At 42.6% G+C, this 25623-nt stretch overlaps 1 protein-coding gene across 1 annotated transcript in view; it reads right to left on the bottom strand.

Moving 5' to 3' along the window:
* Window positions 1-24721, bottom strand: part of LOC134569161 (uncharacterized) — a 32358-nt gene extending 7637 nt beyond the window's left edge. The window contains exons 1-7 of the mRNA XM_063428071.1: window positions 24705-24721; window positions 23843-24070; window positions 16014-16120; window positions 14960-15067; window positions 14019-14117; window positions 12741-12833; window positions 8564-8690 (exon numbers count right to left, since the gene is read on the bottom strand). Of these exons, the coding sequence (XP_063284141.1) occupies window positions 8564-8690; window positions 12741-12833; window positions 14019-14117; window positions 14960-15067; window positions 16014-16120; window positions 23843-24070; window positions 24705-24721 (779 nt within the window). The remainder of the gene's footprint in view (window positions 1-8563; window positions 8691-12740; window positions 12834-14018; window positions 14118-14959; window positions 15068-16013; window positions 16121-23842; window positions 24071-24704) is intronic.
* Between the last annotated feature and the right edge of the window lie 902 nt (window positions 24722-25623).

Below are 25623 nucleotides of genomic sequence, written 5' to 3'. Positions count from 1 at the left end.
CATACACTGACACAACACACACACTATATACACTAACACAACACACACACACACACACTACATACACTAACACAACACACACACACACACACACTACATACACTAACACAACACACACACACACTACATACACTAACACAACACACACACACACTACATACACTAACACAACACACATATTACATACACTGACACAACACACATATTACATACACTAACACAACACACACACAGCATACACTAACACAACACACACTCTGCATACACCAACACAACACACACTGCATACACTAACACCACACACACACTGCATACACTAACACCACACACACACTGCATACACTAACACCACACACACACTGCATACACTAACACCACACACACACTGCATACACTAACACAACACACACACTGCATACACTAACACAACACACACTCTGCATACACTGACACAACACACACTCTGCATACACTGACACAACACACACTCTGCATACACTGACACAACACACACTCTGCATACACTGACACAACACACACACTCTGCATACACTGACACAACACACACACTCTGCATACACTGACACAACACACACTGCATATACTAACAACACACACTCTGCATACACTGACACAACACACACTGCATACACTAACACACCACACACACACACACTGCATACACTAATACAACACACACACTGCATACACTAATACAACATGCACTCTGCATACACTACACACTAACACACCCTCTGCATTCACTACACATTAAACACTGCATTCACTACACTAACACACACTCTGCATCCGCTACACACTAACACACCCTCTGCATTCACTACACATTAACACACTGCATCCGCTACACACTAACACACACTCTGCATCCGCTACACACTAACACACTCTCTGCATTCACTACACATTAACACACACTCTGCATTCACTACACATTAACACACACTGCATTCACTACACATTAACACACACTCTGCATTCACTACACATTTTCACACACTCTGCATTCACTGCACTAACACACACACTACATTCATTACATTGACACACTCTGCATTCACTACACACTAACACACACTCTGCATTCATTACACACTAACACACACTCTGGATTCACTATACTGACACACACTCTGCATTAACTGTACACACAGCATCCACTACACAAACATCCTGTATTCACAGTACACACACTACATCCACCACAAATGGAAACACTCTGCATTCACTATACACAGACACTGCGTCTAATACACACACTGCATCCACTACAGACACTGCATCCACTAAACACATTTCATCTAGTACATACAAACATCACATCCACTACACAAACACACACTACATCACTGTACACACACTACATGCACTACTCAAACACACTTTGCGTTCACTATACACACTGCATCCGCTACACAAACACACACTCTGCATTCACTGCACAAACAGTATCTAATACACACAAACACTACATCCATTACACACATTCTAATTCACTTCCACTATACACACCACATTCAGTCCCGCATCATTGTCAGCGGACTAGGTAGGGCGTGGGCAGGCCCGGGAGGGGGCAGAGGGGGGGGGGGGGGGGGCAGACCTTGTGCTTTATCAGGGGCCCCACAATTTCTGATGGCAGCCCTGGGCATGGATCTCACCAGACTTGTCTGTACCTTGTGCAGAATAGACATTTATACCGGCCTCACCCAGCCATTGTTATACTCAAGTGCACTTATTCATTTTTTATTTTTTTTTATATGTCCCAATATTTGGGGGGCTACCCCAATAAAAAAAACCTAATAAAAACAGTGTTGGCTACCTCCTCCTCCACCGCCGCCGCTTCCACCTACACCGCCACGGTGTATACCCAGATATATCAGAGCTGCTGCAGAAAGTGCGGGCCGTCTGTGCGCGCTTTTGGCGTTCTCAACCTGCTGCTGCTGCTCGCCTGTCTGCGCTGCAGCGTAACTTCGGCCTTCCCGCTCACCGCCTCATATGAGACGTGCCCACAAGGTGGAACTCCACCTTGCACATGCTGGAGAGACTGTGCGAGCAGCAGCAGGCGATAGCGGAGTTTCAGCTGCAGCACGTACGGGTCAGTCGCTCTGCACCACAGCACCACTTCACCACCAATGAGTGGGCCTCCATGCGAGACCTGTGTGCCATGTTGCGCTGTTTCGAGAACTCCACCAACATGGCCAGTGCCGCTGACACCGTTCTTAGCCTTACTATCCCGCTTCTATGTCTCCTTGTAAAAACGCTTTGGGCGATGATGGAAGAGGGTGTGGCACAGGAGGAAGAGGAGGAGGAAGAGGGGTAATTTCCACGGTTATCAGGCCAGTCATTCACAAGTGGCTCGGAGGGTGGGTTCCTGCACCAGCATAGGCCAGGTACACAATTGTCCAGCATCTCCACACTGTCCCATAGAAGCGTTCAGCTGTCCATCTCCCAAACACTGGAGAGAAAGAGGAAGTACCCCCCTACCCACCCGCGATCCCTGGCCCTGAATGCCAGCATTTCAAAATTCCTGGCCTTTGAAATGCTGTCATTCCGTCTAGTGGAGACGGACAGTTTTAAAAACCTGATGGCATTATTGGACTGCAAGAAATGCACCGCAGGCCGCAAATGTTTTTTTTTTTTTATATGTCCTAATAAAAAACAAACAAACAAATAAAAAACAGTGTTGGTTACCTCCATCGCCGCTTCCACCTACACCGCCACGTTCACCGCCTCCTCTACCTCCTACTCCACATCCACCTCTTCCTCCTAGAGCAGGGTGCAAAAGCGGAGCGGCCCTCCCCTAGACAGTACGCCTGCTACTGCCCACCGCACCCAGGGACCGAGCACACCAAAGCCAGCTCCAAGAAATTCCCTGGCGTGGCAGTTCTTCGGACAATGTGCTGACGACAAGACACTTGCTGTTTTGCAGGCTGTGCAATCAGAGCCTGAAGCGAGGCATAAACATGCTAAACCTGAGCACAACCTGCATGACCAGGCATCTACATGCAAAGCACGAGCTGCAGTGGAGTAAGCACCTCAAAACCAAGAAAGGTCTCATGCTCCTCCTGCTTCCTCTTCTGCTGCTGTCTCGGCCTCTTCCTCCACCTCTGGAGTGACAGTGGCACCTGCCAACCCGCAAACAGAGGATGTGGAATCAACGCCACCACGTCCGCCACCGTCCCCAAGCATCTCCACACTGTCCCATGGAAGCGGTCAGCTGTCCATCTCCCAAACACTGGAGACAAAGAGGAAGTAGCCCCCTACCCACCCGCTATCCCTGGCCCTGAATGCCAGCATTTCAAAATTCCTGGCCTTTGAAATGCTGCCATTCCGACTGGTGGAGACGGACAGTTTTAAAAACCTGATGGCGTTATTGGACTGCAAGAAATGCCCCGCAGGCCGCAAATGTTTATTTTTTTTATATGTCCCAATATTTTGGGGCTACCCCAATTAAAAAAAATGAAATAAATAAAAAACAGTGTTGGCTACCTCCTCCTCCTCCTCCTCCACCGCCGCCGCTTCCACCTACACCGCCACGGTCACCGCCTCCTCAACCTATGGGTCACTTAGTATAAACTATGTACACAATAGCAGAGGCTTGTTGAAGGCCTTTTCTCCATGCATCAGGAGTTGAGCTCAGTTTGAACAATGAAAGAGAATACCCTGCACTCCAACTCTCTCTCAAATGATTCTGGTGATCCTCCTGACAGCCATGCTTTAGATTTTGCTTTATGTTCTTCCAAAGCTAAAATCAAAGATTCCATCTAGTGCTATTTTATGGCTCAGCTGTATTTTTTTTATTTTTATGTATTTAATGTTATTTTAAGTGATTTCCCTATCCACATTTGTTTGCAGGGCACTTGTCCTACTCTTACCCCCATTTTACTTCCTTTTGCAGCCCTCTAGCCCTTTCCAGGACTTTTTTAGAGCCATTTTTGTGCCCAAAAGTTCGGGTCCCCATTGACTTCAATGGGGTTCGGGGTCAAATTCGATCCCAAACCCGGACTTTTTTAGAAGTTCGACCGAACCCGCCGAACCCGAACATCCAGTTGTCCGCTCAAATCTAGTCACAACATTGAAACCTGTCAAGTGGTGGGATATATTTGGCAGCACCCGAACAGTCAGTACTTAAATTTTATGTGTTGGAAGCAGGAAAAGATCTGCGTGACTTTGACGAGGGCCAAATAGTGGTGGCTAGATAACTGGGTGACGTCATATTCAGCTCCCTCGCGCGCCCGCCAGCCTGCCCGCTGACCAGCCGCCCAGCAACACCACTGGACCCCAGGGAATCCCCTCAGCTCTCCCAAAGGTAGGGAGGCTGGGGGATTAAATAAAAAAAAAAAAAAAACGTGTGTGTGTGTTAGAGTGTGTGTGTGTTAGTGTTAGTTTTTGTGTCAGTGTGTGTGTTAAAGAGTGTGTTAGTTTGTGTGCATATGTTAGTGAGTCTGTTTGGTGTCTGTTAGTGAGTGTGTGTTTTGTAAGTAAGTGTGTATGTGTCTGTCTGTCAGTGAGTGTGTATGTATGTCTGTCACTGAGTGTGTGTCTGTTAGCTAGTGTGTATGCGTCTGTTCGTGACAGTGTGTGTCTGTTAGCTAGTGTGTATGCATCTGTTCGTGAGAGTGTGTGTGTGTCTTCAGCACTTACCTTTCTCCAGCGCTGGATCCCTCCGCCCTGATCCGCCTCTCAGCTCCGAATGCGCATGCACGGCAAGAGCAGCGCGCGCATTCAAACCGCCCATAGGAAATGCTTTCCTATGGACGTTCAGCATCTTCTCACTGTGATTTTCACAGTGAGAATCGCGGAAGCTCCTCTAGTGGCTGTCTCATTGATGGATTAACCCTCAGTAAAACATAGCAGTTTCTCTGAAACTGCTATGTTTTCAGCTACAGGGTTAAAACTAGAGGAACCTGGGGGGTGGAGCCTAGCAGCCTAGCCGAACGGACACATACTGGTGGAGTTCATCACACAAAAGCCTGAAATAAGCCTAAATAGCGACATTAAGCCCTAAAACTGCCTACCTTTCAGCCCCCGAACAGAGGGCTTACCACAGAGGAAGTGCACACAAGGCCGCGGCAAACCACAGCGACGACGTACCAGGGATCAACCTGAGGCCTACGAGCGGCCTACTCAGACGGCACAGGGGAGGCGGCCGATCCCTCTGCTGGCTGTTGCCAAACTACTTGGACGTCTCCCCGACACACTCTCACCACCCCCCTGCCGGAGAGGGATATCCCGGCTCAAGCCTCAGGTGCACGGCAACACAATCGACTCACCGACACTGCCGGTCTGGTGTGCCACATCATGGCGGACGTCACGTGCCAGCCAGAACAAAGATCCTCACTGCCACCACTCTCGGAGCGGCTGGACCGCCTGCTAGCTGCTTTCTGGGCAAAGCTCCAGCAGAGACACAAGCAGCAACAACCCCACAGGTCACCAAGCTACAACCCGCGGCTCCAGGAGGGGGCCAAACTAAAGCCTGGAAGGCTGGGAGGAGAAGGCGGGAAATCCGAAGCAGGCCTCAACGGGTCGGCAACAGACCACCAGCGGTGAGTCACCCAACTAAAAGGCGACAAACCCCAGGTCTACCCGCTTACACCCCCCCTTCCCCCAAGGTGATCACTACCCCTCCCAAGCAAAAGAAACCTCGACGGAGACCTACAGACCACAAGACACAACTCAGCCCAAGGCCTCTGCTCAAAAGTGAAGGGGCGCGAGGGGGGTTCTCCTTACCAAACTGCCCTGACAGAGCATTCCGGCCACCACCGGCTTCCCAACCCCTGCCAGAGATGACAAGCCCACGACAGGCTTAATAAAAGCCAGGGGACTCTAGCCACCATACCCCCAGACTCCATGCCGGCTGGGAACTATAAGAGCACCAAATGGGGGGACCACTGCCTTACTACAACTATCACAGACTCAGATTAGGGCTGGAGATGGAGACATACCACACGCTCAGAATGCAGCAGGGCTGCCCCAGATAAATCCCACAACCAACCCCGAGCAGGGCCCAGACAGGGAATCGGGTGAAGAACCTCATAGCAAAAGACAGCCGGATTATTGGATGCCAACCGCAAACTCCCACAGCCGATGACTAGTAAATATAAAACTGGACAATAACAATAGAAAATGTTTAGCTTTCACCATGTCTGTATCATCTTTTCTTCCCTACTTGCACTTGCATAGTTCAGCATTTAGACATGAATATATAGCCTGACAGGAGTGAATTGTTTTACTTTAATAAGCATCAATGTGACCATAGCTCACGATTTATACATGCACCTACGAATGTGTGCCTAGACGTTTAAATGTATTAATCATCATTGACATTACCTACATAGGCCTGCTTAGCTTATGTTTTCAATAGATGCACTCTCTTGCTTTGTTTCTTATAATATGTTCCTTTTATGGTAGCATGACTTATACTCTTTCACACAAAGCCGGCTCCAGTGGCATACTCAGCCTAATTTAACTATAATGGCCTGCATGTAATGACTCACTCGCAAAAGCGCCTGTTAATTTTCATGTACGACTAAATAATAACAAAAATGTGCTTGTCTCTCATATACCCCTATGTAATATATAAATGTGGAACGCTAGAGGATTGCCTTTGGGGTACCTCACAAGCGAATGTTATATGTGTGCGCACAAGAAAAATAAAAAAATGTAAAAAATAAAAAACTAGAGGAACCTGGCACCCAGACCACTTAATTGAGCTGATGTGATCTGGGTGTCTGTAGTAGTCCTTTAAGTGTATGTGTATCTGCATGCACTGGCGTACATACCGCGGTCGAAGGGGTCGCAGCCCTGCGACCCTTGCGACCAGGTGCCCGCCACCATGTGTTGCGGCCCACGCCCGCGCAGAGTAAGCCACGGATCAGTTTTCGCACCGGGGCCCCATTGGTTGTGTGTACGCCACTGCCTCTCCCTCACACCATCACAATCTCCCTCCCAGTATCCCCCCTCACTATCACCCCCTCCCTCACTTTGTCACCCCTTCCTCCCAGTATCCCCCTCACAGTATTAGCCCCCCTTCCTCACACTATCACCCCCTCCCTCCCAGTATTCCCCCCTCACTGTATTACCCCCATCCCTTTCAGTATTATTTTTCTATTTCAGATTTGGTGCACCCCTTCCCCATTTCTCAAAAAATAAAAAAGTTGCTTACCTGTAATCAAATGACAATACTAATAACTAGAGAAATTCCACTTGTGGTGATGGGTCAAAAAAATTTGGCACCTCCTCCCTAGTGGAAGAGCACCTTAGTGGACACTCCAGGAGTGTCCTGGGGCTTAACCCCTTTAAGTCAAAAGAAAAAAATGATAATACTCAAAAGGCTGGAGTGATCCAGACTAGCTGAGTATAGTCCTGGAGAAAAAATCGATAGATAAATAGATAAATAAATAGATAGACAAATGGATAAATAAATTAATAAATAAATCAATAAATTGATAGCTGTATAATGTGGATACCGTGTAATCTGGATAAGATAAGTAGATTAAGCCAAAACACAGTGACAACAAGCCCTAATGGCTTACCTCCATATATTACCAAAGATACCTAATATCCTATTCACTCAAAAAATCACACCTGGATACTGACTTTAATCGGCGATTGGCATGGTCAAGTCCAGTGGATTAGAGTGTAAACCATAGGTAAATGTCAGATAGCTGACCCAGGTATCCGAGAAAGGTCACTAAGGGGTCTGTCATACAGGTGAATGCCGAAAGGCTATTAGTTGTCGCCAGTACATACAGAGCCCATATTGCTACGGCTGTGGATAGTTGGTTAGATCAAAAAAAGCCCAAACTCAGGCATAGGGGATAGCATGCAACTACACCTATAACTACTTGCTATTGCACTATAGTGCTAACCTATATATGGTTACCATAGCTAAACAGGAGATGAGTTCAGCATGCTTGCAAAGGTTACCCCATAACACCCAGAGGAACTCCCTCTATAGACTCCAATATAAAATAGTGACCCAACAGCAAAAGGAGGTATAAGAAAAATTAATTAAAGTGCCTCCATGTGCAGAACCATACTTAGAATGTTGGTTGCCTGCACATGGTGATAGATAGCTTAAAGTGAGAAAAAAATGTGAGAGAAAAGAGCCCAAAGAGCCCAAAGAGCCCGACTCCAGCCTTTTGAGTATACTATTTTCTCACTGCACTCCTAGAAGAGCATCACTAGTTGTAATCTCCTGGCAAATCCAATGCTTCTCACAGAGAAGCATTGGCACACAGGGCATATTGCTCAAAAATCTGTTTATGAAGAAACATAGAAACCGATGCACTTCTATGAGGAGCCCTTCTGCTTTGAAAGAGTGCTCAGTCGAGTGAAGAAGAAAAACCGCCCAGTTGTCTGGTTGACAGTAAGGTGGTGTCAACAAGAGTGTTCTGACTTCAAGAAAGAAAAATGACATAAAAGGGCATGCTCTTAACCTTCAAAGTACTTTAGAGGCTTAGAGTGTTCCTTTGATTTAAATTGCCTCCTAATTCCATCAATGAATGGTAATGGAAACAAGCGAACTAGAATAGGTTACCTATTCACATGTTGGTTATGGATGCTTCGTTTGTACTTTGTAAGATGCAACTTGTCTGCAATATTTTCTTTGTTCTGTGGATATACAGGAATGCTGGAAGCCCATGATGATTTCTGAAGGTATAATCCTGTGTAAAAAAAAAAACACAAAAAAATAGCTTTTTGATATCAGGCCTTAGCCAACTACAAGAGTATTGATAATGTTTTTGTGCGAGTGTGGCGTCTCTTCTCTCATTAATAATTTTCTATTACATTAATAGAAATGTGCAATTTGTTTTCTTTGAATGATGTTGTGTATGCTCTATTTTCAAACTGCCTTTACCTAAAACATAACACACTAGAACGATGACTAATAAGAACAGACGGTCGTGTTAGACATACATATTGCACTTAAACATATTGGCTAATTGTGTGCTGCTTTTCCTAGGAGGAAAAAAAGAAATCATGGGTGAATGATAACAAAAAACAAAATAAATCATGGACGCACATAAGTACGTAAAAAGTACGTACTGACAGACACACACTCAGTGACAGACATACATACACACTCACTGACAGACACACCCTCACTAACAGACGCACACAAACATACTCACACAAACATACTCACACACACTCTAACACACACACACTCTTACACACACACTTACACACTCTAACACTAACACACACACACACACTAACACTAACACACATGCTCACACACACACACACTAACATACACTCACACACACTCACACACACACTAACATACACTCACACACACACTAACACACTAACATACACTCACACACACACTAACACACTCACACACACACACTAACATACACTCACACACACTAACACACTCACACACACACTAACACACTAACATACACTCACACACACACTAACACACTCACACACACACACTAACATACACTCACACACACTAACACACACACACTAACACACTAACATACACTCACACACACACTAACACACTCACACACACACACTAACATACACTCACACACACTAACACACTCACACACACACTAACACACTAACATACACTCACACACACACTAACACACTCACACACACACACTAACATACACTCACACACACTAACACACTCACACACACACTAACATACACTCACACACTAACATACACTCACACACACACTAACATACACTCACACACACACTAACATACACTCACACACACTAACATACACACACACATGTTTTTTGTTTTAAATTTAATCCCCCCAGCCTCCTTACCTGTGGGAGAGCTGAGGGGATTCCCTGGGGTCCAGTGGTCTCACCCGGCTGGCTGGTCCTGCGGGCGCATGAGGGAGCACTCTCCCTGGCTGAGTGCTTCCTCTTCAGCTCCCTCGCGCACCGCGAACTGATACCGGAGCCGCCAGCCGGGTGACAGGGCCAGCCTCGGGGGGCCCTGAGGTGGCCGGCTCCTGGGCCCACCAGGAGAGGAGGCTGGCCCAGTGACATACATACCTGGGTCGCAGGTCGGCCGGGCCCCCTGGTGGGCCGGGCCCAGTCGCAGCCGCGACCCCTGCGATCCTGGTATGTTTGCCACTGCCCCTCCCTCAGCATCAACCCCCCCTTCCTCTCACCATCACCCTCCTCCCTCTCAGCACCATCTCCCTCCCTCACACCATCAACCTCTCACACACACAGTATCACCCCCCATACGCACACATCCTCCCCAGACACACTGTTGGCATCCTCTCCCACTGTCACCCCTCCCTACACTGTCATCACCCCCCCACACTGTCAGCCTCTTCATGCATCCACACTCACATTAACCACTCCTAATCCTGTTAATTTCACCCCCTCCAAACTCACCTGCCCACACTTTGCCACACTCACCCTGTCACATTAACCCCCCCTTAATTCTGTCACACTCGTCCCTCCTAGCATGCCACAATTGCCCTGACACACTTACCTCCACTCGCCCTGTCACACTCCCTCATCAAACCATGTCATACTCCCTGTCCCTCATTCTCTCTAACAACCCCCCACCCTGTCCATTTACCCCATTCGCCCTGTCACACTCTCCCTTCCACTGGTACCCCTTTACTCAGCTTGTCACAGTCACCAGCTGAAGACTTTCATCATACACACACAGTCAAGAAACATAGCTTTGCCATAAACAAAATGCACAAAAGCTACAGGCAGATCCCCCATACACACAACACACTTCAAGCAGCTACCCCATACACATAGAGTCCCAGACAAAAATGCAAATATGCTCACAGAGACATACATTCACACACACAAGGATACTCTCTGTCAGACACACTCTCAGGCACATACACAGGTAAACTGTGCATCAATGTGTATATGTGACAGTGTGCATGTATTGCATGTTTGAGTTTCGCCTAAGGCCTCATGAAGTCTAGAGCCGCCTCTGTTTGCACTTAAAATATAGGTGTTAATTTTAATGGTGACTTCCTATCCTTGAAAGATCTCGTACCACATCGGTCACAGGATCTACTTCCAATAACACCAACTGGTGAGGTTCCTGAAGAGCATAGCAAAACTTGCACCTACAAAACTATTTCTAACCAACCACCACCTCCATTACATACAATTTCATTATTATACAGCTTGTTGAATGCCTCATGGGCCAAGCATTGGTTTCCCTTTTTCAAATTCTTGGAGAGAGACCTGGGACACTCCTGGTCAGCTGAACAATGGTACGCCACTTTCCTTCTTGTACACAAATCGCCATTAGACTCTCCCCTAGTCTTCAATCTTTTAAGAAGTGGCTTAAAACCCATCTCTTTAGGAAAGCTTATGGCCTCCCAGAGTAACCTCTACCTCACTTACCTGTCTCTTGCTCTCTCCTAAAGGGCAGCACTTTACTCTCTCCTCCAGCTTTGCTTCATTCCCACCTTATTTGATTGCTATTTCCTGTCCTATTGTGTTTTACACCCCACCTCCTATAGACTGTAAGCTTGTTTGAGCAGGATACTCTATTTAACCTATTGTTCCTGTAAGTTTTCTTGTAATTGTCGTATTTATAGTTAAATCCCCCCTCTCATAATATTGTAAAGCGCTATGGAATCTCGAAATGGCAATAATAATAATAATAATAATAATCAGGACCAGATTCCAGGAATCTGGCTATAAAAGGATCTCTCAAGACCCCAGAGAGACTGTGCATTATGGGAAGCAATTGCAATCAATTCCTTTCTGTGACCTTTAGTAATGTCTTTCGATAAAGTTGAATGAAAAAATAAATAAAATAGAGGTGGTGGTTGAATTAAAAAACAAAATAATCAAATTGGTGCCCTGGGTATATTGTGAAACCCAAAGGGTTGAATGCTAGAGGAATTAAAACAGGATGTGCCAATGTAGAAACAAGCTTAAGGTTATAGAGAGAGTGTGCCATAGCCACTAATTCAAACCATATATCTATGTGCAATGTACTGGAATCGAGCTGACGCAAAATGAAGAGAAGGACAATCTAGCTTTACATCATAGTCTATCCTTTGTACAGTTTTTAATCAGGCATACCTGTAATACTTAATTAGTCACTCAAACACCATAACACTCTTGTACCATGTGGTGATAGTCCTATGTTATAAATTGACATTTACGTTCAGCTGGTGTCAGACCCACGGTATGGTTTGAACCTATGTGACCTGTGGATTGTCACATTGGCGTCAAACATGATTAGTTTCCTTTTTTGACAGTCATAACTGCATGTTTTCACCTTAACCCTACAAGTGACAGTATTGCTTTAAAGCAACTAAACAAATGAAAATTAAAGAGTTCCCTAGAGCAATCCAACAATAGACAGTAAAACTATTTACAAGCACATTGACACTTCCCTGTTTCTGTCTGGCCCCCACAATACTTCTGCTCTCAGCTAATCTGATAAAACGGAAGTTCATATTTATGCATTATATCAAATTCAAACCAAGTTAAGACATTATACATTGGCTACGAGCATCAACTGGTGGTTATAGTGCTTAGAGTGTCCCTTTAAAGCAGTGTTCTTACACTCTGGCTGACCCAATTTTGATGGTCTACAAATCCAAGTTTCTTTGAATGCAATAGGTGGCCAAAGACTCATGGGCACTGTAGTTCAGACACATCTGCTGGGCCAGAGTGTGAGATGCCAGATTTAAAGTATATTTACATAAGCTGCAAAAATATTACCCTTTGTATTTGTATCAGGGTTCTTCAGTCTACTACGAAATCCAGAAGAGAAGTTCCTTGTGCTGTCTGTCTCCGAGGATGGTTTTGGCAAGGCTGTGGAAAGAACATTATATCAATCTGCTTTTGCAATTCCAATTACTCTACCAAACCCTCTGACTCAAATAGTTATTAAAGTAGCTCTTTCTCTGCATCCTTTTTCAAGGATCTCCCCCTGGTGATATGCCTGTTTGCATGGTGGCATTTAGGTATAAAGGGTAAGGGAGATTTAAGCACAAGGAGCTCTGCTTATTCAGTTTTGTCATCCTCACCATCTCATCTTTTATTTACACACAGATAAAGTCACAAGCAGCTGCTACTAAACTGGGTGTTTGGAACATCCTGTGAAAATGCTGGATCCTCCACAGACTTTCAATCACATGTGGAATGAGATGTCATCAATTGTGCATCTATGCAGAAGATTTTTTTTCCCTAAACAGACTATATTTATGAGAAACTCTAGATAGATACATAGAATAATAACTGCACTCTCAATGTAGAACCTCTAAATTTCAAATTAAAAATAGAAACTGCAACATAAACGCTAAAATAACAAAGCTCTAGCTATAGCTGAGTTGGTGAATGTTTCTAGAACAGCTTTATTTGCCTTAATTTTGCCACCTGGATTTGGACTTGCCACAATTTGGATCTTTGTGAGATCAATTCTGATACTGTTGTATTTTTGTCCCCTGTTGTGGGTAGGATGCTCTGGCATGGCCCCTGGCTCTCTATTAAACTATTTTCAAGCGGTGTTCCTGGTGGCTGTGGCCCAGTCCCTTGCTCGTTACTAAAGCTAATGTAGCATATGGAGGGATCCAGGGAGCTCCTGACCGGACGCTAAATGAGAAATTGCCATAAAGGGATTTATTCACTAAATACTGAATTGTACCGATTTCAAAAGTTTGCATAAATAGCCACGCTGTAATTGAGCTGGAGAATATATTGTTGCCATTCAGATTTCAATCCTTTACAATTCACTTTTTAGTGAATAAACACCCACTCTTTAAAGTCCTGGTTGTGATCCTGAAGGTGTTAATAAGCAGGTTGGTGAGAGGATATTAGCGTGTCACTCACAAGGTCCACTCCAGATAGACTGAAGTAAATCAGAAAGTGCTTTCTTCTACATGGTAAACTACATAATCACATGCAGTAGCCAAGTACAGATTGTACCGTGGATAGAAGCGCCGCTCTGGAAGTACAACACATATTTCAAGGATGTATGAAGAATTCTCATATACTTACAAGTAGTGAAAGAATGTCTCCCGAAAGCGCAGGGACTGACTGGATCATTGTAGTCTTCAAGCTGTAAATACTTATATCTGTTGGACTTGTAGTTCTGCCCTGCATTAGTGAAATGAGACAAAATGAACATTCTCAGTGTTCAATAAGAGTACAGCGAGTAAATTCTTAGTTATTCAAGCAGAATGTGCCCACCATTCCATGTAATTATCAAAAGGTTGTTTGTTTCTGATATTCTGTTTACATCATTGTTACATGTTTCTTTTTCTCTCCATTTTGTAGACATCATCACCCCTACTGCAGTCCGATGAATGCAGCCCCTTATTAGTTACTCGAATATAGTGAAATCACCCCCCAAAAAATACAGATTTGCATGTTCTATATCATCATCCTATATCTATATTTTGTTTTGGTTGTTTTTTCCTATGGTTTTCAATAGTTGTGGATCCCATACCGCCCAATATTTTAAATGGACAAAGAAGGACACTTTAATTTTAGAGGTGTGTCCATGGGCAGGGTAGTTCTGAGAAATTTTAGGTGATGCATTAACAATTTATGCAACTAAAATGCACTTAGCTTCAGAACAATTAATCTTATTTACACAGGCTGATTTCTAAACACATTTATTGTAGTTTAAAGACACGTTACTCTTTGAGTGTATAAAGAGCTCCACAGAATAATACAAACACAGCATTCTGAACTCCTAGAAAAGAGGGACATTAGGATAGAAAAAGGGACAGAGGGACTTGAGACAATAATAGGGACTGTTCCTCCTAAATAGGGACACTTGGGAGCCATGATATCCCAGAGACAGTCCAGGCTCTGTTTGTTTCTTGGGATTCCTGATCAGCGGCTGCAGGTTCAACAGATATTCTACAAGGTGTTCTAAATTTTTATCATATTTACACCAGGAACATATTTGTAACAAACTAAATTCCACTTGCCTTTACTTAAATTATTTTCTTTTCTCAGTCTCGGGCTACTTTGCTCTGACACACTGGAAAATGATGACATCAACCAATCAGAACTACAGGAATCCTTCATTCCTTTACCTAGATCATTAAACAGTAAAATAAAGAAAATTAAAAACTTGCTGTTTACATATTTAATCAAGCAAACATATTTGAAGATCATTATAAAAAAGGTAATTGACCTGTATATCTTAGGTTAAGACAGGTGCTGAAAAGTGTCAATGTCTATCTGACAAAGAGGATTGTTTTAAAAAAGCCAATGTGACACATTACAAAAGTTTTACTTCCTACTAATTCCAGCTGTCAACGAACCTTTCACCATTGACATCTCTCCTGCTAGCCTGTTCAACTTATTGTCTTAAAGGGACACTATAGTCACCAGAACAACTACAGCTTAATGTAGTTGTTCTGGTGAGTATAATAGTTCCATTCCGGCTTTTTTAATGCAAACGCTGCCTTGTTTTCATTGCCTCTAGGGACACTTCCAAGTGGCCACTCCTTAGATTGCCACTGGAGGAGCTTCCAGGGTCAGTGCTGCCGAAAAAGCAGCCCTGACGTTCAGCGTCATTATGCTCTGCATGGAGACGCTGAATTTTCCTCATATAGATACATTGATTCAATGCATCTCTATGAGAAGATCCTGATTGGCAAAAACGGCATTTGGCCCTGCCCCCGTGACGATTTTAGTCAATATGGATTTGGCTAAAAAGTGGCCATTTTGATGATGTCCCAAAAGGTGGTGGAGACAGCGCCGTTGGACCTGTGCGGCGCTGGAAATAAGGCGAGTTTTAAACTTTTATAGGGGAGCTAAAGCAAGCCACCTTAATGGTGGGTTAAACACTATAGGGTCAGGAATACATGTTTGTGTTCCTGATCCTATAGTGTTCCTTTAACTCACCTACTAAGTGAACGGGTGCAAAACTTTCCATTGTGACGTTAGTAATCACCTAAAATATAATCAGCTCATGGCTCAGAGTAAGAGCATAGACAATGTTGGATATATTTTTGGAGGTAATTTGTTACATACGGTCAGGAAAATCAAGGTCCACTGTTTTCTCTTGAATGAGGAAGGACAGCCTCCCATGATTTGAAAGTATTTTCTCTGGTTTGTGTGCTTCATATTTCTCATACCTGCTGCGGGTAAAATGGATTTAAACATAGTATATTTACATGGAGGTTTAGCTTCAGAAAGTAAAAAAAACAAAACAAAAAAAACTCGTGAAACCAACGGATATTGTTAGTTGTTAGAATGGCTGGGGTTAACGCAAGTGAAAAACTGTGTAAATGTAGGCTGTGGGTCCCCATTGATTGGAGCAGGTACACAATATACAACAAGGCCCCAAGTGACAGATCCCAATAAATTATTTATTGTAGCATCACTGCTATTTCAAGTGCAATGGCAAACCCTCTAACAATGAGAAGAGTTCTAATGAAGGCGATTTTTACAATTAATTTTATTATATAAAAATGTGAAAATAAGCCCAAAACTCATTTTACAGTTAAAGACTGGGGTTCTAAGTCAATATGTTGGACATTAACCAACATTCTTGTTAAAAGAATGCTGGGGGCACACCACTAACCAATAGGATACGTTTAAAAATAAAAAGTGTAAATGAAAGGTAATATTTCCAGATTTTTCCTTATAAAAATTAATGGAAATGCATTCTATTAAATAATATAAAAAATCATAAATCGGTAAGGTAGAAAAACAACAAAAGCAATATAAAAATGCAAATCAAACTAGGTTAGCTGTTATCGAAGTGTTATAAAATAATATAAAAAGCAGGGGTTCCCAACCCAGTCCCCAAGTACCCCCGACCAGTCCAGAATTACCCTGTTGTGTCTAAAGCTTTCTTTCTTTCTCTTAGACACAACTAGGTAATCCCTAAATCCTGGATTGATATAAAGGACTTTTACAGCATTTCAATATTTGACCACTAGAGGTCAGTATTTGAACACAGGTGCATTGTTGGCAAGCTTTTCTACCTCTTATAAGAGTCGGTTTTGCTATAGTAAATTAAATATAAAAAAGTGCAACTGTGATTTCATCCTTTTACTTTCCTTGTATTTCTTGCATAAAATCCACAGTTTGCTAGTAAAAAGCACAAATGTTCTGCACAGTCAAAAACTAGCTGAATTAGTGAAAGTTCAACGCACAATCTCCTACAGCTTAGAATTGTAGGAAATCTCCAGGATTGTTTGACAACACAATTCTTAGACCAGTGTAGAAACATAGAAACATAGAATGTGACGGCAGATAAGAACCATTCGGCCCATCTAGTCTGCCCAGTTTTCTAAATACTTTCATTAGTCCCTGGCCTTATCTTATAGTTAGGATAGCCTTATGCCTATCCCACGCATGCTTAAACTCCTTTACTGTGTTAACCTCTACCACTTCAGCTGGAAGGCTATTCCATGCATCCACTACCCTCTCAGTAAAGTAATACTTCCTGATATTATTTTTAAACCTTTGTCCCTCTAATTTAAGACTATGTCCTCTTGTTGTGGTCGTTTTTCTTCTTTTAAATATAGTCTCCTCCTTTACTGTGTTGATTCCCTTTATGTATTTAAATGTTTCTATCATATCCCCCCTGTCTCGTCTTTCCTCCAAGCTATACATGTTAAGATCCTTTAACCTTTCCTGGTAAGTTTTATCCTGCAATCCATGAACCAGTTTAGTAGCCCTTCTTTGAACTCTCTCTAAGGTATCAATATCCTTCTGAAGATAGGGTCTCCAGTACTGTGTACAGTACTCCAAGTGAGGTCTCCCCAGTGTTCTGTACAATGGCATGAGCACTTCCCTCTTTCTACTGCTAATACCTCTCCCTATGCAACCAAGCATTCTGCTAGCATTTCCTGCTGCTCTATTACATTGTCTGCCTACCTTTAAGTCATCAGAAATAATCACCCCTAAATCCCTTTCCTCAGATGTTGAGGTTAGGACTCTATCAAATATTCTGTACTCTGCCCTTGGGTTTTTACGTCCAAGATGCATTATCTTGCACTTATCCACATTAAATGTCAGCTGCCACAACTCTGACCATTTTTCTAGTTTACCTAAATCATTTTCCATTTTGCTTATCCCTCCTGGAACATCAACCCTGTTACATATCTTAGTATCATCCGCAAAAAGACACACCTTACCATCAAGACCTTCTGCAATATCACTAATAAAAATATTAAAGAGAATGGGTCCAAGTACAGATCCCTGAGGTACCCCACTGGTGACAAGCCCAAGCTTCGAATATATTCCATTGACTACAACCCTCTGTTGCCTGTCCCTCAGCCACTGCCTTGCCAATTCAACAATATTGGAATCCAAACTCAAAGATTGTAGTTTATTGATAAGCCTTCTATGTGCAACAGTGTCAAAAGCCTTACTGAAATCTAGGTAAGCAATGTCTACTGCACCACCCTGATCTATAATTTTAGTTACCCAATCAAAAAAAATCAATAAGATTAGTTTGGCATGATCTCCCTGAAGTAAACCCATGTTGTCTCTGATCTTGAAATCCATGTGTTTTTAGATGTTCAACAATCCTATCCTTTAACATGGTTTCCATCACTTTCCCCACTACTGAAGTAAGGCTTACTGGCCTATAGTTGCCCGACTCCTCCCTATTACCTTTCTTGTGAATGGGCACAACATTCGCTAACTTCCAATCTTCTGGGACTACTCCTGTTATCAATGATTGGTTAAATAAATCTGTTAATGGTTTTGCTAGTACACCACTAAGCTCTTTTAATAGATTTGGGTGTATTCCATCAGGTCCCATTGACTTATTTGTCTTTACTTTTGACAGTTGAAATAGAACCTCTTCCTCTGTAAACTCACGTATAATAAATGACTCATTTATCCTTTTTCTTAACTGAGGTCCCTTTCCTTCATTTTCATCTGTAAATACCGAACAAAAATATTCATTGAGGCAGTCAGCTAGACCTTTATCCTCATCTACATACCTTCCTTCTTTTGTTTTTAATCTAACTAATCCTTGTTTTACTTTTCTTTTATCATTTATGTATCTAAAAAAAGTTTTGTCCCCCTTTTTTACTGACTGTGCTATTTTCTCTTCTGTGTGTGATTTGGAAGCTCTTATAACTTGCTTAGCCTCTTTCTGCCTAATCTTATAGGTCATTCTGTCTTCCTCACTCTGGGTTTTTTATAATTACTAAATGCTAACTTTTTGTTTTTTACTATTTTGGCCACATCTGCGGAGTACTACAGTGGTTTCTTGAATTTTTTGCTTTTACTGACAAGCCTAATGCAATTTTCTGTTGCCTTCAGTAGTGCAACTTTTAAATAATCCCATTTCTTTTGGACTCCATTTAAATTGCTCCAGTCTGATAATTACTCCTTTACACATATTCTAATTTTAGAAAAGTCTGTTTTTCTAAAGTCTAAAACTTTTGTTTTTGTGTGGTGTGACTCAGTCACTGTTCTTATATTAAACCACACTGACTGATGATCACTGGATCCTAAACTTTCACCTACAGTAATATCTGATACCAAATCTCCATTTGTTAACACTAAATCTAGTATGGCCTCTTTACGAGTTGGCTCCTCAACGACTTGTTTTAGAGACAATCCCAGTAGGGAGTTTAGAATATGTGTGCTCCTGGCACAAGTAGCTATTTTTGTTTTCCAATTCACATCAGGAAGATTAAAGCCACCCATGATGATAACTTCCCCCTTCATTGTCATTTTAGCAATTTCTTCAACTAGTAGATTATCTAACTCTTCAATTTGTCCTGGGGGCCTATAAATCACACCTACACAAGTTACTGTGTGATCACCAAATTCTAACGTAACCCAAACGGACTCTATGTTCGCCTCACTAACCTTTATTAGGCTAGATTTTATGCTATCCTTTACATACAGGGCCACCCCTCCCCCTTTCTTGCCTTCCCTGTCTTTTCTATATAAAGAGTACCCTGGTATTGCTATGTCCCAGTCATTTTTCTCATTATACCATGTCTCAGTAACAGCGACTAAATCTACACTATCAGTTGCCATTATTGCCACAAGTTCATGGATCTTATTCCCTAAACTGCGAGCATTTGTAGACATGACTCTAAGCTTATCATTTTTAACACACTTGCTACAGGCACCTTCTGTCCTTGTTTTGGGGGACAATTGGATTGATGTTTTATCACCCTTTTGCCCCCCCCCCCCCTCCTAGTTTAAATACATCCTAGCAAAACCTCTGAACTGCTCACTGAGAACATTTGTTCCCTTTTGAGAAAGATGCAAACCATCTTTTTTGTACAGTTTATTTCCATTCCAAACAGAGCTACCATGAGCAAGAAAGCCAAATCCTTGCTCCCGACACCATTCACCAAGCCACAAGTTAAAGTCCCTAATACGCATCCACCTGTCGAGTGTTATGCACAGGCAGAACTTCAGAGAATGACAGTGTGGAAGCAACCTGCCGTATATCTTTGGCAAAAACACTAAAAACTTCCTTAACCTCTGAAACCTCATTGCAAGCCAAGTCAGTTGTCCCTAAATGGACAAGTACATCCAATTCCCCTTCCTGCTTTGCTTGCTTAACAATATTACAGATACGTCTCCTGTCTCTGTGAGCAGTAGCTCCGGGAAGACACCTCACAAGACCACCATTGTCCATCTCCACACCTCTTATGATGGAATCCCCCAACAACAACTGCTTTCTATTAGGCCTCACCATAGTCTTCAAGCCTCTCTGCACAACACCACTAGCCTCAGTGCCTCTCTGCACAACACCACTAGCCTCAGTGCCTCTCTCCACAACACCACTAGCCTCAATGCCTCTCTTCACAACACCACTAGCCTCAATGCCTCTCTTCACAACACCACTAGCCTCAGTGCCTCTCTTCACAACACCACTAGCCTCAGTGCCTCTCTGCACAACACCACTAGCCTCAGTGCCTCTCTCCACAACACCACTACATTCTGAAAGTGCAGAAAATGAATTATGTAGAGCAACAGACTGTGCAATATGCCTTTTATCCACAACTCCAAGTCTACCAGATCCTACAGTAATCCATCTGCCATTCCTAGTATGTCTCTGCGGCAGTGGCTTTGCAGCAGTTCCAGCCTGAGTTTGTTTAACAGATAATTTACAAATCTCAGACTTCAAAAATACAATCTCCTGCCGCAAGATAGAGAACTGTTTACAGATTAGACAACAACCAAACCTCCAAAAAGTGGAACGTGAAACAAATGCAAAGCATCTATTACACTGAACTAAGTCTGCCATTCCAATGAGGTGAATAATTTAAATCAAACAAAGTGTGCTCAGCACGTGTCATGTCTGATAATACATAGTGAGATGTTCATCCTTATTGTCTCTTACACTATGCAGCCTTTTTGTTGACTGCTTTGCATGCTAGAGTCTAGAGCAGCGGTTCCCAAACTGTGTCCCGCGGGACCCTGGGGTGCCGCAGAATGTTTCCCCAGTGCTATGATTATAGCACCGGGAAACATTACTGCTGAACACAGGCCCGGTCGGATGCCGCCGTCCTTTAAGACCGCGACCAGGCCCCTGTAACGTTAGCCGGCTGGGAGGAAGTAACAGGCTGTCACTTCCTCCCAGCATCATGCAGAGGGCATAGCGGGAGGAAGAGGAAGCAAACGCAGCATGAGGGGAGAGGAGCACTCCAGGAGCTGCTCCAAACTCCTGACTCCCACCAGCAGCAGCAGGACCAGTGCTCCAAGCCACTCTCCTGGACACATAAGGTAAACTAACAGGAGGGTGGCTGGAGATATTAAAAATATACTTGTGTGTGTGTGTGTGTCAGGTTGTGCATCTGTGTGTGTGTGTTTGTGTGTCAAGTTGTATATCTGTGTGTGTGATGTGTGTCAGTGTGTGCATCTGTGTTCTGTGTGTTAGGGTGTGCGTTTTTTGTCAATGTGTGTATCTGTATCATGGCGTGCGCATGGATCAATGTTTGTGTGTCAGGGTGCAGGTGTGTGTGCATAGGTCAGTGTATGCGTGTTAAAATGTGTGTGTGTATCTGTGTGTGTATGTGTCGGTGTCTATTATGAATTTGTGTAAGTATGTATGTTTATATGTGGTAGTGTATGTGCATACATCCAAGCAGTCATACACCAGCACAACATCCAAACACATTCCTGCAATCTAACACAAATATTACATACAAACACACACCTGCATTCAAACTCCCAAAAAAATATACGAACACACCCCTTCAAACACAAATAATTCACCCAAATGTACATCTGCATTTAAAAGTGAACATTACATTTAAACACACTCCTGTAATCAAACGAAAACATTACATAAAACACACCCCTGTTTTAACACACTAAAACTATATACAAGCACCCCTTCAAATGCCAACACTGTACATTACACTATAGCGCCATTAAATGCTGCAGCGCTGTACAGATATACAACCTAGACATTTAGACTTGGGGTGCCTTGGGAAAATATTAAAATATTAAGGGCGCCTTGAACCTAAAAAGTTTGGGAACCACTGGTCTAGAGAACCCACTATACCATTGTGCACAGTCTAATGCAGAGCAACCATTTGTCACACAATTCATAACAACAACCCTATATTGCCATGGTGAAAATAATCCATGCACCTTTCATAAAAATGTAATGGACAAAGCTCACAAAAAAGATTTATCATGGTAAAGGCTGGGCAAAAATGCATTGCTTAAGAAAAGAAGCCTAAATTGCATGTAAAGTCCATGAGGCCTTAACTACTGTAACATACTTACCTGTTCCTGGCACCCAAACTGCTCCCCTCCTCAGGTCGCGCGGCCCGAATAGGGAAATATTCATACTTACCATTTGGCCCGCGAACAGTACCCTCTGCTGGTTTACGCCAGCCGTAATCCTCCTAGCCGATTTCTTCCCTGCAATGTATTAGACTCTGCCTGTTTGAATGGCGCGTCTTTTATAAATTTAAATGCCGTGATGTCATGCCCACACTTAAAGTGACCAGATCATCCAGGTGACCCTGTTATGAAACATTTTAGAGTAGCAGAGATGACGTGGACTAATCAGTAACATTGTTAGCCTATATAATTGTAATTTAGACCCTCGTTCTTTGCCCTATTGTGGTTTCTGCCTTGATACATGTTTGTGCTCAAAGTAAGTCTATCCTTATAGATATTCTGATATTGACTTTGGCTTGTATTTGACTTTGTATATTTCTGGTATCCTGGCCTTGCTTATCATTCTGTTTATCCGTATTTCTATCTTCCTGATCTTGGCAATTCCTGACTCAGTCTTTATCTTTCTTATGTTAAATCCAGCCACTCTAAGGCCCGGTAATACATCTATCTAGTAGCTTTTTTTCCAACACAGTCAAAACATACCATAAGACAAAGTAGTGACTACTTTGTTTTAAGGTAAATCTTCAAGTTGACAAAACTTGACACAAGGTGGAGCTACCTCCATCAAGTCTTGTCACTACTATTAGTCATCGCAAGTGACGACTGTAAGAATAAGGCATGATCTTGCTCATCAAGAGACAATATCTATGGTGGCTTCCATGGTCTCATAAGTGTACTCTCGGAATGTGAGAGCACAGCACTGATGTGAGCCTCTGGTGGCTGAATCAGGTAAGTATAACTCAACCTACTGGGCCACTGCACGAAAAGACCTCACAAGGTGACAGAGGCACTTTAAAGAAAAATAAGAATGGAAAATGCAAAGTTTCAGCTTTTTTTCAAATTATTATTATTATTATTTATATAGCAAAACAAATATTGCAGCGCTGTTCAAATCACATTTAATTAGTCTGCAAAAAACAATATTGTAAAAATTCCTTGAATCATCTCCCTCATTGTACAGCACAATTCTTTGCACTGTTCAAAAGTGATTACTATATTTTTAATACCTGTTTAGAGAAAAGGAACTTCTCCCATTTTCTTGCCATGACTTCCCTGCAGTCCGATGGGATACCTCTTTTGGATTCTCAGCCAAATGCCACTCAGTAAAATTTTCCTTAAACAAATATTGATCTAAAAGGATTTCTTCATTGACATTTAATGAGTTTGTGTCCTCAATATGATGAAAAGTAAACTTTAATGGCAAAGGATTACTGTTCCCTGATAGCTGATCTGAGCTAAAAGACAAAATTAATAAACATTAGAAAAAAAAACTAGAAAAGAAAATGCAGTAGATTGACGTTGTGGCATGCTTATGCAATATATGATCATATAATGTAACTAAACCCCCATTATTTTTTTCCTAGGTGAGGTGTTTTTAAATAAAACTATTACAATCTGTAAAGGTTTAGTGAATAAGCGAGTGCGCTGGATTCTGTATTTTATATGTTGTATAATTTGGCCCCAGCAGCACCCTATAATGTAAGCATGTTCAGGTGGGTGCAGCCCTCTTGGTTTCATTTATATATTTGGGAGTCCAGGCCAACTCCTTGGTTTTGCACCCCTCCCTGTCACAGGTGCCTCATTCCAGGACCCCATTTAGCCTCTTGCAGAGAGTCCCAGGAGGAAGTATTTCCCAAGTAAGTGGATTAATCTCATAAGAGCAAGCAGTAGGCTGCTAGAGTAGGACCTGCCAAGAATGGGGTACATTGACGGTGTAGCAGGCTTATGCAATATATGATCATATACTCGAGACCCGGACAGGAGCAGGAACGATCGAGCCATGAGTGGCTCGTATTGAGGCAGGAGTTCTTGATCTGTGTGAATCCAGGCCAGTACGGGGATCAGGTGAGTAATGTTACAATAACTAACTATACCAAAAATAACATATTGCGCCTAACATGTTACAGACAAATGTGCTAAGGAACAGCCTTGGAATGGCTTACCTCTGTGAAATGGCCTCCTGTTTGAATTCTGGATTGACAGTTTTTGTTGAAGTTTCTGTGTGTTTGATCCCACGCGGTTTAAGAGAGAGATCTGAAGGCTATTGTTAAAAAAAAAATCAAGAGACTAAAATTAACCAAACTATATACATGCAAGAAAATGATCATGTTTTCAAGATCTATAGATGATAATTTGTATATTCTAACTGAATTAACAGTAATCACAAAATGCTATTTGCTGTTATCTTACCAGTAAATGTGTGTAATCAATAGATTCTTGAAGATGTACAGGGTCTTGCTCACATATAGGCTTTTCTGGTACAGAAGTCTTGTTTGGTGAACTAAAAGCAAAACATTAAATGGTTTACTTTTCTGTTTTATCAATGAAAATGCATAATAAATGTAAGTTTGTTTTGAACTAAATTCTACATGCTCACCAGGATAAGTGTCTTGCAAAGTGCCGTAGTTTAACGTGCGGTAGTGTAAAGCATTACTAGTTTTTGGCTCTGAATGTCCTGCCTCACTGCTTTTACCCACTTCATTTTCTCTCTAATACATGTCGAAACTTTTTCTTTTTCTGTTCAGTTTGTTCCCCTCCTTTTTTGACCATTCTACTGCCTTTATCTTTTGTTTCCTTGCTGTATTGCGGTTTGTTTCCTTGCTTTTTACCCCTACTTGTTGACACTTGTTTCATTGTTTCCTATATTCTGTTTGAACATCTTTAGAGAGGCACTCTAAGCCCCATAAGCACTACAGTGCATTGTAATAGTAATAGTGCACATACCAGGTTTGGGCACGATTCATTGGTTGAGAGTATCAGCTAAAACATACTGTCTACTTATAGTGTG

This window comes from Pelobates fuscus, chromosome 7, assembly GCF_036172605.1.
Source record: "Pelobates fuscus isolate aPelFus1 chromosome 7, aPelFus1.pri, whole genome shotgun sequence".
In the NCBI taxonomy this organism is placed as follows: domain Eukaryota; kingdom Metazoa; phylum Chordata; class Amphibia; order Anura; family Pelobatidae; genus Pelobates; species Pelobates fuscus.
This window is presented reverse-complemented; position numbering and strand designations above follow the sequence as displayed.